The sequence below is a fragment of the Ictalurus punctatus genome, chromosome 4 (assembly GCF_001660625.3).
Source record: "Ictalurus punctatus breed USDA103 chromosome 4, Coco_2.0, whole genome shotgun sequence".
Lineage (NCBI taxonomy): Eukaryota > Metazoa > Chordata > Actinopteri > Siluriformes > Ictaluridae > Ictalurus > Ictalurus punctatus.
In genome coordinates, this window is record NC_071284.1 from 12655962 (window position 1) to 12674114 (window position 18153).

The 18153-nt window shown below is 37.5% G+C and overlaps 1 protein-coding gene and 1 non-coding gene across 2 annotated transcripts in view; both read right to left on the reverse strand.

Moving 5' to 3' along the window:
• Positions 1-18153, reverse strand: part of sf3b3 (splicing factor 3b, subunit 3) — a 35743-nt gene that overhangs the window by 9062 nt on the left and 8528 nt on the right. Inside the window, exons 5-18 of the mRNA XM_017466405.3 lie at positions 17611-17783; positions 17134-17275; positions 16810-16922; positions 16302-16439; positions 15213-15316; positions 11404-11569; positions 7670-7765; positions 7408-7480; positions 5219-5370; positions 4467-4622; positions 4225-4380; positions 3705-3848; positions 3392-3514; positions 3136-3290 (exon numbers count right to left, since the gene is read on the reverse strand). Of these exons, the coding sequence (XP_017321894.1) occupies positions 3136-3290; positions 3392-3514; positions 3705-3848; positions 4225-4380; positions 4467-4622; positions 5219-5370; positions 7408-7480; positions 7670-7765; positions 11404-11569; positions 15213-15316; positions 16302-16439; positions 16810-16922; positions 17134-17275; positions 17611-17783 (1891 nt within the window). The remainder of the gene's footprint in view (positions 1-3135; positions 3291-3391; positions 3515-3704; positions 3849-4224; positions 4381-4466; positions 4623-5218; positions 5371-7407; positions 7481-7669; positions 7766-11403; positions 11570-15212; positions 15317-16301; positions 16440-16809; positions 16923-17133; positions 17276-17610; positions 17784-18153) is intronic.
• Positions 17352-17426, reverse strand: LOC124628138 (small nucleolar RNA SNORD111). Its single transcript, XR_006982458.1, has one exon. It is a non-coding gene; the product is annotated as a small nucleolar RNA SNORD111 (small nucleolar RNA).

Here is an 18153-nt window from a genome sequence, read left to right on the forward strand (position 1 = left end):
ATACGGGAGTGGAAAATACCTGAATAACTATACTTTGTAAGTATAATTTTGGCATAGTCATGCTTGAATATAATAGAAATTGAATGCTTGCACTCTTAATCACATTTTTATTTATACTTTCAAAGTACTTTACAAGCCGCAACGGTCTCTTCTATTATCTAGCCAATGACTATACATTATCAATTGAACAGGCTCAGTTAAGCATTCAATCAAGTTATTCAAAGTACCAAAAAAAAAAAAAAAAAAAAGAGTTGTGCAGATTTATCTGCGGTAACGTTCTCATGCTACACAATGTAGGTAATACTATAAGTATCTATATGCGTCTGAAGGCATGGGGCGATACCATAAAGCCACAACAGACGTATCCTAATACAGGCTTCATGAAACGATATTGACACGAGACAATATTGTCACACATAAAACATGACATTTTAGAACATTTATTTTGTAGTGACAAATCGAACCACTGCAATATCACACATTGTATTGTAAGAAAAGTAGATCAGGTGACATAAGGTGTTACTTCACTCTATTATTAACATGTTATTTTAATCTTTTTCAGTGTTATAAATACATTTCTAGTTATTAAGATGAATAGTTGTTAGGCAGAAGATAAATTCGTGTCATGACTGTCATAATTTGTGTTAAATGCACAATAATGTCACTACAGACTATGAAAACTACCATGATTTTATATTTCCTTATACCTTAATTTAATTTCTAGTTATGCCACTGCCAGCACTACACACAATATGGCGATACACCTCAGAGAATCAAAATTAGTCTTGCAGTATTTTGTATTGCGATATCTGAGAAAACTCAATTCTGTCTCATACCTAATGAATAAGACACCAGATTGCAGTGTTGAACTTGAAGACGAGCGCCCTAGACTACCCCAGTTAACTGTTTTAAAAAGCTGGCGTAAGACTCATAAAATGAGGTATCACCTTTGCCTTATTAGAACACATGAACTCCATCTCATTTCAAAAAGCATGTTGAGGTAAGTTTTGCTAATTTGGTAACATTATCTGGCTATATTTAAACACATTAGTCAATTTCTTCGCTAACGCTAGATTACACTAGCATCGATTACAGTACCTGAGAAATTTGCAAGTCAGCAAGTTAAATTCCACATAGTAGTAAATATTGGTTATCTACAGGATATTTTACTACCGACTGATCGATTATCAAACTACGTAACATTAATCATGCACATAACCAGCAAACCTACAGAGATTGATATTTCAGTCAAAACAGCATAGTTGCTTTAAAAGGAAGATCATTAACAGATTTAGATCTGTATAATAAAAGTAAAAGCTAGTTTCCATGGAAACATTACATTAATTTAATTTACATTAACACTTTAGCAAATTTTAACAGAACAACCTTTGACTTTCACTCGAGTAAATTTTTGACCAGATTTTAATCTTTAAACCACTTTTAACAAAGTGAATTTTTGATAAGTGCACATACTTTCGTGAAAGGATAATATCTCAGTACTCTTTTGAAAAAAGTGGCAGGTTAGTAAAGATACACAAGAAAAGAAGAATGTGGAGTGTGGGAATATTTTTAAGTTTACGCACAAAAAAAAAATCTACATGCTAGATTCTAACGATGTGCTGTGGGTGCTAAAATTAATCGGAAAAACCCCGCCATCTTAAACAAGCACCTTCGTGCAGTCACCCACACGTTTACCAAAAGAACTAAAATTGAAACTAATACATGAAAGCGTAAAAACCAATGGTATTAACAGAAACAAACCATAATTTTAGTGCAAGTACAGGTCACACTGTAGTTCAAAGTTATATGATTTGATTTTCAGATATTAAAAAATAAATAAATATGTGAATATAGAAATAAAGGAGAAAGTTTGTAGCTTTATTAAATACTGCTCATAGCAGCAGTAATGAACTGTATTCAATAACACTACTCATATCTTAAAAATGGTCACCAATATAACCCGTGCTTTCACCCTGCAAATCTAACTGAACCAAATGTTCACGTTTAGTCAGTGTCCTACTGACTATGCATGATTACATATAGCCAAGCTTGTAGACAGTCATGGAAAATTATTTTGTGCCTGAAGGCATTTCCACTCATTTTGGAAAGGAATTTCCCAATTTCTTTCCCCCACAACCTTCTGAACAAATTACGTAACACGACAGCTGTTGTTCAGGGAATATTGTCATACAATGACTCATATTTAGCAACCTGCTTAAAGCCCCAAGTAATGTATAAAAGTACTAACCATTTACCAATGACAGATGCAAGAAATGTATAACCCTAACTGCAATTTAATCATAACAATGCTACAAAAAGATACATTTTGTGTGTGCACTTCACTGATACTCCTCATTGTAACAGTGAAGTTACAAATTTCAACACCACGTTGTTTAGCAGAGCATGACGCTGCAACTTTATGATTCATTTGCATTTTTAAAATATTTCTCACGGGAGTCAGTTTCAGAATGCATCTTTTTGAGACAAAAGTCTATTTATTAAAATATTAATGAGAACGATTTAATAATGACAATTTCTTCATACACTCAGAATAGGGCAATAATGAGATCTTAGTAACTTATTGTGGCATGGTTGTTGGTGCCAGACAAAACCGGTGCGGTCACAAAAACCAGACAGTTGAACATTGGAAAAAGACCAGGTGATGTTTTATCGATTTTCAGATGTACAAGTGATCCTGTACCCACAGAAGGATCAGATTCCTGGCTGACCTGACTGTAACCCAATGAGATCATATTTCACCCATATTCTGATGTAATCTTTAACTGAAGATAATGATCTGTATGCCATGTGTCACATGGTGGTACAGTGGTTTTCCTAATAAATTGTGCAATGTCACTTGGGGAGAAACTATTTTAAAATATGAGAAATGCTTACAAAATATGAATAAACTAATTATTTTTCATTTACTTAAAAAAAAGAAAAAAAAGAAAAGATATGGTCATCACATACTTACTGTCAACCTAAAATCTGAAATTAAAATATTTAAAAAGTTAAACTTTTCCTGGAACTTGATGAGAACCCTGGAAACTACATATTCTCTGCAGATGCTGTACAAGATGTGTCTGGCATGGTGATTTTTTTCAGCATATATTTCACAGAAAGTGTGGACATTACCTCAAGGTGTTGGTAGAGATGGCCACAATGCCTTCAGGACATTGCTCTGAAGCAAACCCTGAGGCGTACTCCAGGGTTTCATATGAAAGTGGCGTCAGATGGAAACGTGACTGGTAGGAGTAGCTCAGCCATGATCGACTGGACATGGCCAACACCTGAAGAGATCAGACAGCATGATAGATATAACAAAACTTCCCTCACAAACATGACATATAAACAAGAAGCAGAAACTGCTCCGGAATATGCGAACACTTACAGCCTCCTGGCCCTGCATTCGCACTCTGAAAAGCTTCACTGGTCGAGAGCCCAGATAGCGTGTGCGAGTGTCAGACAGGTCTCCAGTCACTGGGTCCAGCACAGTGCGGAGTAACACACCGTTCTGATACACACACACACACACACACACACACACACACACACACAAGGTAACATTTAATACAGATCATAACAGAGACAGATAGTGACACCAAAAAAAAGGTGGTTATTTAGATTAACCAGGGTGGGAATTTTTTATTTAAAAATATCAGTGCTGTATGCGATGATAGAGAGCAAAACAAAAGACTCATTACCTGCAAGCCAATGTTGAGGTAGAGAAAGCCGATGGTACCTTTCTCTCCCAACTCATCTTGTTTCTCCACACCTCCCATCTCCACTATACATAGAGATTCTGGCTGTGCAGGCAGAGCCTGCATACTCAGTGGCTGTAGACAATCCTATACACCAGACAGACCAGGGAAGGAAAGTTAAAAATATTTGGCTTCCTAATTTAAGATGAGTGAACTCGAATTGACCAACAACAGCTTTTTACTGATATGCAACAAAACAACACCTCCCTATTTATGTGTTTTAACTGTCAAACCAATTGCAGTGCAATCCTGTCTTTTTTGTCTGTTATTGCAGACAAGAGCTTCACATGATGGTACACAGTCAAAGCTAAAGAACACTAGACAACCTATGACTATGTAATTAACATGATTAGTATTTGTGTTTAAAAAAAATTAAAATAAATAATAATAAAAAAAGGTAGTCCAGCACAGTAATGGATAATGGTCCTGAACATAAAGCAGGTAAAGGAGACAAACAGCATACCAAGGGGTCTAGTGAGATAATCCGCACAGTGTTATCCACCAAGCCCACAGCCAGGAACCGTGAGCGCTGCTCACCCGGGGGAACGTTCGCAAGGCTCATGCACACCACATCCGCAGACATCTCCTTTCTCTCAGTGTACTCATTCAGCTGACCTGACTGCAAAGTGAAAGAGTTCAATTATCAGTGCGAGGTAAGAAATGTGACAGTAACAAACAGAAAAGGCTTTGTTTCTGCTGGTATACCGGGTCCATCTCAAAGTACACCAGCTCTCCTCCAGTCAGGGCAATGACCACCTGCCGCTGGTTCACAGCACAGCGCACAATTGTCTTTTTTCCTGGAGTCTTCCACTCATTCACACGCTTATCTGCTCGGATATGGCGAATACCATCTGGGTAGACCTGAAAAGCGAATGGAAGGAAACACTGACAAAGTTAAAAGACAAATAAAATAAGACCTTGGGTCTGCTGGTGCTCCTTGAAGCTGTGCATGGAAAGCTTCTTTAAACTGTGTATGGAAAGCATGGTCAAACACATGCAACCTGGTGTGTGTGAGAGCACTGATCGTATAATTTTGTACACATAACCTCAAGACCACCACTTATGTAACTGTACTATTTTCCATTTTGTACATACACAGAGGAAATACTCCAATGTTCCATAAATTATCCCTGTGTAGGAATTGGTGTGGAGTCAATATTTTCAGGTACTTTTGCCACCTGAACTCCTTGGGAAACCCTACAAAACAGCAGACTGCGTGTGCTAATTGGCTGCAATAAAAGCCCGGGGTTACTGCAGCCAATAGCACATGGTATGAGAACTGAGTGGGTGGACGTGTGATTTTTGAAGGACCTGTCTGAACTTGTGAATCTTGTTATTCAAACGTAGTTGGAACGCAACCTTGTGCAAGACAGAGTATAAGGGGAATCGCTTAAACGATGACTGGCATTTACGTCAGATGATACATAGATGAGTCTGGGAAACACCACATTACTTGCCTGCACCAGAGCATCCTCCCCAAGCAGAGAACAGGACAAAGTTGGGGTAGTACCCAGGAAGCCAGAGTCAGTCACTTCTTCCACAGTTTCTCCGATTGACAGCACCAGTGTGGCGTTAACGAAGGACACAATGATGTAGGCGTCAAACTCATCTGCGAAACGGAAGATGGACGTTGGTAAAGTTGCTCCACAGAAAGAAGGAAACTATGGTGTCAGCAGACATCTCTTACAAAACCAGCAACTAAAATATATGACACCAATGTCATTTTAACTTCCGTCATGGTTAAACAAAATCCGAGTACATAAATGTATGCACAAAACATTGAAATTAGTTTGATATTGAGGGTTGTATTTAGGGATATATTCAGGGTTGAAGTTTCTCTATGAAATCAGACCCTCAACTGATTTCCCAGATAATTCTATTGTAACAGTGAGTCTAATCTTTCACACAATCTCACTCAACCCGCTTTCATTCCTGACTGTGTAGAGTTTGGCACTGCTCACTGTCAGCTAAATAAAATCACATGATTTCAAGGAACCTCCTCTGGCAGAGAATAATTTACCCAAAATGTACCACACTGCAGTTTACCAGTAAGCCATGGTGTTTGACAGAGAGAAGGTAATATTGCAGAATACCACCAACTAATTTGTTTAGCAAGTGGGAGCAAGTCTGACTCTGAGGCTGAATTCTGAATACAGTTACTGTTCCTCATAAGCTCTATAAGCATGCAGACAGAAATCAACAAGTTTAGTCTAGTTGTTGTAACTCTGGTTTGCATGGTCATTTGTACAACAGTTCAGCAGATAATTCAAGAGTTTCTATGTAGACTAGAGCCACAACCAACTATTATTTGATCATTTTTTTTGCCAGATTAATTAGTTGAGTTTAAAAAATATTAAATATCATCTTTTTATTAAAAAACTTTCCTTTTGTTCTGAAGGTGTATAATTAAATGTTTGAAATCGGTGTTGTAGACAAAATTATAATCATGCCAACATATTCATTTCTTTTATTAGAAAAATGACACTTTATTTACAAAAAAAAATATTTTTTTAAATGTATGACTTGGAGCAAAATATTTCAAAAAGCAGCCAATAAGTGTCCAGCATAATACCATTTAAAAAGCATCTCATGATGATTCCTCAAGAAACTGGTTGAGAAAATGCCAAGAAAACATTTCTGGAAATTCTGGACACCCTTTTGCCTACTTTGAAGATGCTAAAATACATTTTATTATTTTTATCACAACATAATTCACACAGTTCCATTTGTGTTATTCCAGAGTTTTATTGTCTATTATTTTAAAATGTGGGAAAAATTTAAATAATGAATAAGTCCAGTAGTGCATGTTAAGAAATGCTATACTACTTTTCAACACTGCGTTACTGTACATGCTTAATGGTACGACTTGTGTTTTGAAATGAGAAAACTTTCATCTTGTAGACTAATCATTCATTTCAGGCTATGTCATTTTCAACCCATCGAGTTGTCATACCAACTTTTGGCCAAAGTAGCACAAGAGTGTTTTCTGAAAGAGCAATAAAGATGGATCAATGTGGCCATAAATGTATGACACAGCTAGGAAAATGGATAAGGTAGAACATATAAGAATACATGGCGAGTATTAAGCATGGTTCAAGCAGGTAGACTGTGCTTCCACTTTCTATATTTCCACAAGCAAATTATTAGAAATTGAAATATTTTTCAATGTTTTCTCTGTTGTAACGTGCTCAGCCAATTACATTAAATGCATTTTCAGTGAAGTGACACAGTGCACCACAAAGCTTCATAACACAGATCAACTTATTGATAAATCTGTTGCCAACTAATTTTATCATCCAATTTTACTGACTTGGTGATTTATTGTTGCAGCTCTAATCTAGAGTTCAATTGGAAATCTATTTTTTGCTTTTTTTTAATGTGTAATGGTTTTCTGTCCATATAATAATAATGATGATTATTATATCATGCATTTTCAGAACATAGTTTGAGCATACTGACATGTCATAACTAGAAATTACTGGTGTTAAGCCAATACTAACTTGCTACCTTCCTTTAAAGCAATTTTATTGCTATAACAATGACTTAAAAGGGATCCTAGTGAATGTGTCACTTACATTTTCCCATAAGGGATACATTCTTAAAAGAGGAATACATTTGTTTCCCAAAGGACATAAATGGTGTATACCTTCTACATGCCTCCTCACAGTCCACACAGCATTAGGGTTACCAGGAAGTTCTGACACAGCCATCTCTGAGACCTACGTGTACAAGTACACACACACACACATTTTACATGTTCCATTAGCCGCATTTGCATGCACGCAACACTGTAGAGTGCCATAAAAGGTGTCAGACCACAGACTTGCCTGCATGTTAACAAAATCAGAAAAACCTTGTAAGCTGGAAGCAAACATGTGACACAGATATAAACAGACATACACACCCACCTCCAGACCATGCCTAAGAACCCTTAGCGTAGATCTTGGTCCTCTACCACATGCCACATATAGCTGAGGTGTGTCCTCGTTGGCCAAATCAGCGATCTGCAGGTGGGGAGGGGAAAAAAGGATTTAAAAAGGAAAAAAAAAAAAAGAGAAAGTGATAGTGTCGGTATAGGAGACATTACAAGAAGCAGCCAGCATGGCAGTTTACATTCGTTCTTCACTTGGCTGAAACAAAGTGGTCTTTTGCACTCATTCTTATCATGCTATTCTGATGCACAAAATTGAAAAAATGATTTTAAATTAGAGATGCACTGATAAATTTCTCAGCCGATACCAATAACCGATTATTCAGAGTGATATCGGCTTATAACGATAGTTCTGCATTTAATGCCTTCTTTTAAATTAATAATTAATTCCACAATTCTGAAAGAAATGCAAATAAAAACTTTATTCTCTTAATTTCAACAAGTTGTTTCACAGAAACTGGTCTCAAACAGGAAACACATTACTCAAACTAACATTAACACATTACCTAAATTCTGAAGATTAAAGTAAGATTTCTTAACTTATTGAATGTTATTAATTCATATTAACATTGTCTGTATTCTAAAAAAAACTCCTGTTAGCCTCACATTCACTCTCCACAAACAAAAGCATATCTATTTCATCAGTAACATCAAACTGGTAATATATAATATAAACTTTATGTATTAACATTAACTGGATATGAAATACACTAATCCACAAATATATTTTTCTGTGCATTATATAATTTGTGTCAACTCATCTTCATTTAAATCTTTCAACGCTATACTGGTGCTTTAATTCAGTGTGACAAAAAACATTAAATAAAATTAGCCTCAACAACGAAACATCCCCTTCACTGCTGCTTACTTCCAGAGTAAAATTAGCAGTGCAGAGCTTACAAACCGCAGTTTTATCAACATTCCACACAAGAGACATCATCTTTACTCAGAGCATGAAATCATTGTTTTCCCACCCTCTTTTGATTGACAGAATATAATCGGCCCTGATCACCGGATGTTTTTAAACATAGTCTTTATCGTCCGATATATCGGTGCATCTCTATTTAAAATGATGCCGGGCCAGAAGCAGGAGTATGACTGGACACCGTTCACCAAGGAAAATCTAACAAAAATCTAAAAATACTACACACGTACTATGTGCATGCTAGTCAGGTCGGAACACATTCTGATCTAGGTGCTTTGAAATCAAATTAGTAGAATATTTTATGTACAACACAAATACCCATTTGCGAAATTAAAAACACACGAACAACTTTGTTCAAAATGAGTCACAAGTCCTAAGTTTCTGAGCTGAAATCTTTAGTCTTGCACTTTAGTTAGTACTCAGACTGTTAGCTCTAGGTGTTTTACTACACAGACATAAAACAGTTTGCACTCGTTTATTTCTAGGAAACACACAGTGCACATTGTACAAGGCAAAGCATTACCAAGTAAATGTCAGAAACTATATTCAAGAAAACTGTTTATACACATGTATTGAAAATATAAACATCCTAATTTCATCCGCATGATATGTTTTGATATACTAATGAAAACAGAGAAAAGCATTACTGTTCGGTGCCTGGTAAAAGACATGTCAACTAACTTTTATTGAAACAAAGGATGAGACACGAAGAGATTCAATCATCCTCTGTTTCACTAAAAATTGGCCAACACCCCTCATAATGGACAAAACAATAACAGAGTCAGCGACCCTGTTTTTCATGAGAACAGGATAGCAAATTCCAGCAAGTACAAGGGTGAAGGAGCCAGTTCCTTGACCAACAAAAACTGGAGTGATCCAAAGAATGTTACTACTCTCTAATGCTCACCTGGAACATCAGTTAATCATGTGCTGCCCTTTATACCTGCCCTGGAAGTTTACCTCAATCATCACCACAACAGTGTACATGACTCCACAAACAAACAGAATCAGCCTTATCCAGGCGACAAAATCATCCAGAGGATTCCTTGATCATTGCTGGAGGCACTACTGGTGCAATATTTTGTGTCTGTAGCACTCCTGTGGAAAGGATGGCCAGCTTCAAATACCTCGATGTGCACATAAATGAATACCTCTCCTGGTCACTCCATCATAGTCAAGAAAGCAAGGCAATGGCTTTGTACCTCAGGCAACAGCAAAATTCAAATTTCATATACAAAAGGCATTTTATACGTGTGCCATAGAGAGAATCAATTCAGCAACTGCTCCATCATAAACTGCAAAACACCCTGCAGAAGATGGTACATTCAGAACAATATTTACAATAAACGTTATTAAACCTTACAATAACCTTATAGAAAAGCTCAGGAGGAGCTTCTACTCACAATGCATCAAGAATTCACATAATTCACTTAGGGCAGGGTTTTTCAAAGTGGGGGCCGCCAGGGGGCGCCCAGGGGGCCTCAACAATTTGGTGTGAAAAATAAATAAAAGACATGACTTTTTTTTTCAGATAACCACACACTCAATTTCTAATGTAATGTAAGGTAAAGATATAACATGTAATTATTAATTAAAAAGGGGGGGGGGGGTTTATTCAGAAGTCTGTATTTTTAATGTGTTTTAAAGACATCTTGCAAAAGGGGGGCCTCGGTCAAATGTTAATGCCATTTGGGGGTCCTTGCCCTGGAAAAGTTTGGGAACCCCTGACTTAGGGCACCTGCACTTTAGTCTGCCCCACTACCTGCACACATACACACTGAATTTATATTCTCTCCAGCTTCGCATTAAGTGCTGTGTATACCATGGTATACTAGGCACAGCACTTTATAATCTTCCACCTTATTACTTATTTCTTTTTACCCCTTAATCCATTCTTCTTCTTTTTTTTAAACTTTTATTCTATTCTGACATTTTTATTGCTTTTTTATTTCATTGTATTGTTTATTTATTTATCCTTCTCCTGTATTTACTTTCTGTATTTATTGCATACATGCAGTCACTGTCAACCATCCAACATTTCACCAAACCCTGTATAACTTCATATGAAACATAAAACCTTCAAATTTTGTTTGCTTCAAAACCTGTTATATTTGAAGCTACAGCCTTCCTAGGATTTAAGAAAACATTAAATTGGTGAGTTTTTTGCTTGTTTATTTTACCATCTTTATTATTTGAGGTCACTTGACTTGAACCCAGACTAATGCTTCAACCAATTTGCTAAGGATAAACTGATGCTTTTAATTTGACAAACAAATAAAACAAAAAACAATTTACAGTACCTAATGAAAATGAATATTTTGGACAATGGTTCACTTTGACAGTAGACTATGACACTTTTTTACTATTGTTAAAATGCTTATTGTTAATGTCAATCTGAAGTCTCTTAAGTTACTACATGAACATAAAACTAACCACAATTCAGCTCACTTCCTCCGATGGGAGGATTTTTTTTTTACTTGGAAAACATTCTGTTCTTGGCAGGGAAAAGAATCTCTGGAGCAATGAATAACCAATGACTAGACTAATCATCACTATACTATTTATTCCGTAGTTCCTAAATACAGAGCATGGAAAATACTGCTAAAATCTTAATTATTTGTCATCAGTGTAGATGTTACCTTTTTACATTCCACCTGAATGACTTTTAGCTTAAGACATTACTGAACCTACACATTTACCCAATTTTAGACATTTTAGAGGCTAAGAGAAAAAAGTCAGCACTTACATACAGACTGTCTAAAAACACCCATATACCACTAACGTACCTGGCAGGACATGATGGGGGAAAGGTTCTCCTGTTCGTCCACAAGCACCAGGTTCTTAAGCGGTCGTGGCTGGAAGAAAAAGGTGTCTCCTTCTTCCAGAGGCATGGCAGAAGAAAACTCTGGTTCGTCGTCATCATCACCCAGGTGGGCTATCTGATACAGATAACTAACACAGAAATAGGGTGCTGATAGTAAGAGCTGGGTGAGAAGATGTTTACAAAGCATTTAAGGAAAGTAATGGCTCTTTCCAAGTCAAACGTCGTATATACTGACCCAATAGCAAATCCTGAAAACTAGAGCCAATCAACAATTTTAAGCATCATTTTCATTCTCAGTGACCCAGAATTAGTAATGATTGACTACATTTTTTTCATCAGCATTTTGGCTGGGGACTAATGAAATCATCGTCTGTCTCTTTAGACCACAAGCAAAATGAGGTTTCACTGGTAAATCTTCTAGTCACTTGATTGCTTTCTTTGTAAGTTTTAACATTAACACCAAGTATGTGCCTTCTGCCTAACTTTAATATTCAGATATCTGTATCTTAGTTTAATGGCCAGATATTTGGTCAACTGCTATGAGATGTGAAAAAGCATATTAAGCGTCACATGTTTGACCATCATTTTCAACTTCAATTAAACTTTCCTCCTGTTTGTTCTTCCAACACAGGTAACATATTATTGCACTATACAGCCCTTGGGGTTTTCTCTAGTGTTGAGTTGAATGAGTATTATTGAAGTGCTGAACATTTCATTTATCTCGTGACACTGTTATTGGAAAATGGCGGAGGATATAAGCGATTTATAAAGGGAAGGGATCTTAATTTAAACCAGAAATGACTAAAATACATTTTTGAGCAGATCTATGAATAAATCCATGACTGGGTTTGGAGAGTACTTGCTTTTTAAGCAAAACAATGAATGATGCAGTTTGAAGCTGGTATTGCATCATACATGATATGAATTGCATCATGATATTCCTAAATGTCATGGATGATGCAATCATAATGAAGCTTACTCTGCTGAACAAAATGCCCTTTCTCAGCTCTAGAAACCATATTTTTTGTCAGTGTTTGATTTTGCAAAGGGGCACATTTCTGTTTAGCCTCCAGTTAAACTAACAGGAGGTGTGTCAAAGAAGAAAACGCGGACTGTGCATTATCCAAACAGTCCATCAGCTATACGCCCAGTACCCCACAGAGAAGGACTGCCGGTTCCTGATGCGCCAGAAATATTCTCACTTAAGTTAGATTAGGAAAAGCAAGAGGATGAAGCTTCTGGTCCTGAACCATCAATGTCACAGGACCCACATTTTCTCCCATCCTCCTTCTCCAAACCACACCTAATAATACAAGGTGAATGACCACTCAGTTGAACAACCTTGTCAGGGATTTGGAACTACCCAAAAGTAAGGCAGAACTGTCCCATTCTTCTTCAGGGAAGGCAATATTGTAGCCTGCAACACCATCGATGGTGTGATGACAGCCCTTAACATCGTTCACAATCCAGATGAGTGGAGACTGTTCGTTGATTCATCAAAGAAAAGTCTTACGGCTGTTTTGCTGCATAATGGCAATGTTTTGGCATCGATTTCAGTTAGTCATGCAGTCCCATATGAAATGTATGACAACATGAAAACTTTTGAGGTGCATAAACTATAACCAACATCAGTGGCAGCTTTGTGGTGATTTGATGGTTGTTGCTCTCTTGCTTGGTCTGCAGACTGGATACACAAAATACTGCTGTTTTCTCTGCGAACGAGATAGTCGTGCAACTGATTGAAAGATTGGCCACTCCAACAGTCACTGGAGCCTGGGAGGAAAAGTGTTCAGCATCCACCACTTGTTGAACCAAGGAAGATTTTGTTACCACTCTTACACATCAAACTGGGTCTGATGAAGAACTCTGTCAAGGCCATGGACAAAAACACAAGCAGCTTTCAAGTACCACTGTGGAAAACCTCCAAGGTTAAGTGAAGCTAAGACAAAGGAAGGTGTCTTTGTTGGTCCTCAGAATCGTGAACTTCTTTTCGATGATGTACTTGACCATGGACTGTGCAATTAAATTTTCTCGGAAACAACAAGGCAGAAAACTACAGGTTGTTGGTGGAAAACCTGCTCAAGGCATACACAAGCTTTGGTTGCAACATGTCACTAAAGATAAATTTTCTGGACTCTCATCTAGATTTTTTTCCAACGAACGGCGGTGCAGTGAACGACGAGCACGGCGGCGAGCGATTTCACCAGGACATTGCACCAATGGAGAAACGCTATCAGGGCAAATGGAGCCCATCAATGCTAACAGACTATTGCTGGACAGTGACGAGATGCTCCATTTAATGAATACAAAAAACAAGCCAAGAAGGACAGAGTAGACACTAAATATGACTAAACAATGTACATCATATTTTTTTGCCTTTTCTTTCATAAATTGTATTTGTATAACCCTTTTGCTGATTTTTAAAGTGTTACACACAGGACAGGTACTATACGCACGCTTAAAATGTAAAACCTTAAATATTTTGGAAAGATTAGCCAATCAGTTGTTTTGTCATATTTAATTCAGCACATCAAAATACATAATAAATAGCATATTTGATCTCTGAAGCAGACTTCTAAAAAAATTATAGACCAGTATTATCTGTGAATTTCACACAAAGAACATTAAAATTAAGTTATAACCTGTTTCTTTTTACCCTTCACATTCACGAAATATGGATAAGCTTTTACAAGGCTTTCCAAACTTTTTTACAGCCTGCGGCCACCTGCCTCTTCCTAATACTCTGACATGGGTTCTGTCAACTTTTTGCCAGATGAGCAATTGTTTCAACAACTAAATTTTTTTTTTTTTTTTTTTTTTTTTAAAAGCACAGGCATTTATCTTCCAAGATCAGTGACTAAGATGTCACTAAATCAGGGGTCACTTTCAACCGCTTTGAGACATTTTTGCTTAGAAACATTAAGGAGTCTATTGCTTTAATGTTCTCAATTTTGTACTTTTTAGGCAAGTACAAGCATAATCAAGCATAAATAAACAGGAAGAAACAGTTACACCAAATGCATTCCTTTAAGCAAGACAAACACTTCTTGATTGTCAAGCAAAAGTTATCACCATCCTATATTTTGGATCGGTTTCAAATATTTGCAACTGCTCTTAATATCTGATGGACTGCAAACAAAAAGGCTGTTACTCTGAATATTATGAAACATTTTCCACACACTACGAAATTCTGAATTGCGCTGTAAAATTTCCCCTTTCTGACGTGCACTGCTCTCGTTTTTCATGCAGTTAAGGGTAGAGTCGGTGCAGTGCTGAAGCTTTAACTGCACAAGCTTTGGCCTTTGAGACTATTACAATATTGCTGCATCTGATGAAGGTGATTAAGAGAACAAAAGGTTCTCGGTTTTTCGGTGACCAGGGTCAACAGTACAATAGAACGTCATGTTCTCTATTTTACTTTTCTTTCCGAGTTTCCTCTGTTGCACCATGCAGTGACACATGCGTCAGCTATTTTCTATTAAATTTTACAAATCTGTTATTCTCGAAAAACTTTTATCCATGATCAAAGTGCTAGCTTTTTCCCCCCATTTGTGCTGCAACACCTGAAACGTCTCTGGCACCAATGTGACCTGTTACAACAGAACAGTGAGTGTTCACAATAAGTAATGCGTCAATCTACTACAGTGAAGACGCTGCTAAGAGAACAAATATCTGAAAGAACTTGTTTACAAGAAGCAGACAAGAAATTTTCATCAAACCATTTCAGTTCGTTTTCTGTTGTCAGACTTGTGGCCATATTTTGAAACTTACTGGTTTCCAAACTCTGATGCCACAAACAGGAAGCCAGTCTTCAGCACACACATGGCAGTGGCCACCGGGATGGTGTCAAAGTATTTCATCCTGATCTCTGTGACCTAGGAAGAGGTAACAATATTTACATAACAGTTTTAGGTGTTTGAAATGCAGCTCAAACAATTACACAAACAACAGAACAAATTCATAGGCTGTTTTCTTTCATGTGAAAATTCAAGTCAGATATCAACATTCTCTTCAGTATTTGTCAGAGAAGAGACATGAAGGTATATCATCATTTCAATATCACAGCCACATGGCCCAATTAAAAAAAATGTGAGCGACAAAACAATAGGCAACCATTTATTTTCTATGTATGTGTGCAACGCATACACAATTACAGTGAGAGCGGAACTCTACAAGCAACATTACGTTGAGATTATGGAAATTAGGTATGACAGGTGAAGCAACAAATGCAAATGAATGACTTGAATAATTTGTCGGACAATCCTATGCTCACAAATTTTAGTTCCTACCTGCACATGTGGTGGTAACTTTAGCTCCTAACTGCAATAAGTTCCTTATTGCAATAAGTTCATTTACTGTTTGATGCTCATAAATGGAAAAAAATTCTTTTAAACATGGTTTTATCTTCCTAGCATTTGTGGAAAGGGCATAAGCAGGCCACAAGTGACACGCCCACAAAAGACAAATTACAATCGTCACGGGCAACTTACTGCTAGTGTGAACTAAGGGCGAGTTTCCTTTAGTGATCTATAAATCTCTAGCAGTAATTAGTTAAGTCTCACAAGCCAGACATTTAACTACCAGTGTGTTTGCTTGAGATAGATTCTGTGAACATATTCAACTATGTTGAATGGACTGTTTCCCTGTGAATCTGTGCACATTCTGAGGTAGAGCCAATTCATCAATTATAGAGATTCCACTCAACAAAATATATGCACAATACACATCATGGACACTGAGACTAGAATCAGACTGCCTTTCTGCTTACAAGAAACTCAAATAAAACGTGAGACAAATCAAACCACCAATCCCTGTTTATCATGACAACTCAGTGGCCCAGTCAGTGGCTACAGCTCTTACCATCTCCTCATCTGTTTCCAGGGTAACCTTGAAGATGTCTCCTTGCTCAGTCTGGGCAAGGAAGAAAAACATGGACTTGGTTTTGTGTGTGGCTGAGCAGACGAAGATCATGCCCCTCTCTGGATCATCCAGGTCATTCTGAGTTTGTTTAAGAAGAAAGGAAGTCATAAAACAAATCCAGAACATTTAACTAGCGAGAACTCAGCTTACTACAAGTCAAACAGATCAGCTCTGAACCACTATGGCAGATTTTCAAGCTCTTGCACATTACTCACAATACATTCTACTATACAGTCAAAGAAAACCACAAGTACCATGTAATTATGCTTTTGTTAAAACTAGCAGTTATGAGATCAGAAGTCTTGGTTGTCTCCAGGGTTTGTGGCAGAGAAGAGACATGAAAACCTCATCATTTCAGTTGGAAGTGCTACAGTCTGGGGACAGCTGTATGAAATATGGTTTTAATCCTGAAACACCACCTCTGATGCATAACCACCAATACACTCACCCTTCTGCGTGGGATTGGGCAGCGGATATCCGGCTGGTCCCCAAAGTTCTTGTAAGTGATGTAATTTTCTGAGCAAATGAGCACTCCACTCGGACCATCAGAGCCACCTGGCACTGTTGCACACAAGGACACAAATTTAAAGTAATCGATATTTACACTGCATCTACAGGCTGTTTGTCTTAACAGAAGTTTAAGTCAGATATCAACATTTCTCTTCACAACAATCAGAGAAGAGACATGAAGGTAGTTCATCATATTTACATTACAGCCACACTAATTCAAAGTGCATTCTCACCATCAATCATTTTCTAAACCAGACCATACCTGTGATGAGGAAGTTTCCATGCTCTTCCAGAGCCTCGCTGTACTTGCGCACTACGTGGTTGAGTCCCAGGTCCAACTCATAGAAGGTCAGAGTCTGCTGTGTGTTAGCTGCTGCTTCACCTGTGGGGTCGTTATCAGCTTCCTGTTAAACAGAACGGTACGAGTCTTAATGAGAGAAATGCCCAGTGCTCAAATATCTCCGTAGTTCAGTGTACATGCAGTGATCAGAGGTGTTTTCAATCTCTCCAGTGATATGTCAGAGAAGAGACATGAGTAAACTCATCATTTCACTGGGAAAACGCTTAAATGACCCTTAGTGCTAGAAGAAATTTTAATTTTTTTTTGAGAAATAACCTTGTTATTTTAAACGAAAACACCACAATTTGAGTAAATTAATGCTTATATCCATGTATTAACCGCATACAGAGAACCACGTCACTATAATCAGATGTTTAAAATGAAAATCTGCATTCTCACCTCATAGTCCATCTCAAGACAGGCAAACATGGGGTTCTCAAAACCAACATCCACCCCAACCACATGGTAGACGAGTGTGTTAGCCTTGTGCGCTTCCAGAGGGGAGGAGATGGTGAGGCGAGCAGCTGCATCTCTGTTCAGAATGTACACCAATTTCTGCTTCTCTATAGCACCTGTATGGAAAAGACCACAAAGCCATAACATTTAACTCGTCAGAACTTGCCTTACTACAAAAATGCAGTTTGGCTCCATCATTGGGTTTCACAATGATGGAGCGTCCCTGAAGATGCTAGTGTTTCCCTGCTCATGACTCACCGCAATTACCACCCACCCATTAATTTGAATACTACTGTGTTAGAGAAGTAATCATTGCATGATTAATTGCAGTCAGTGTACTCTGCACCAAGATCAGCACTACAGACATTGGATAAAACACTCTACAGACCTGCCAGAGGACACAATCAATGTTATATAAACAGCGGAGTTACAGGTGAAATACACAGAGCCGAGATACAATTACATAAAGTAGAATCTCTACATTTT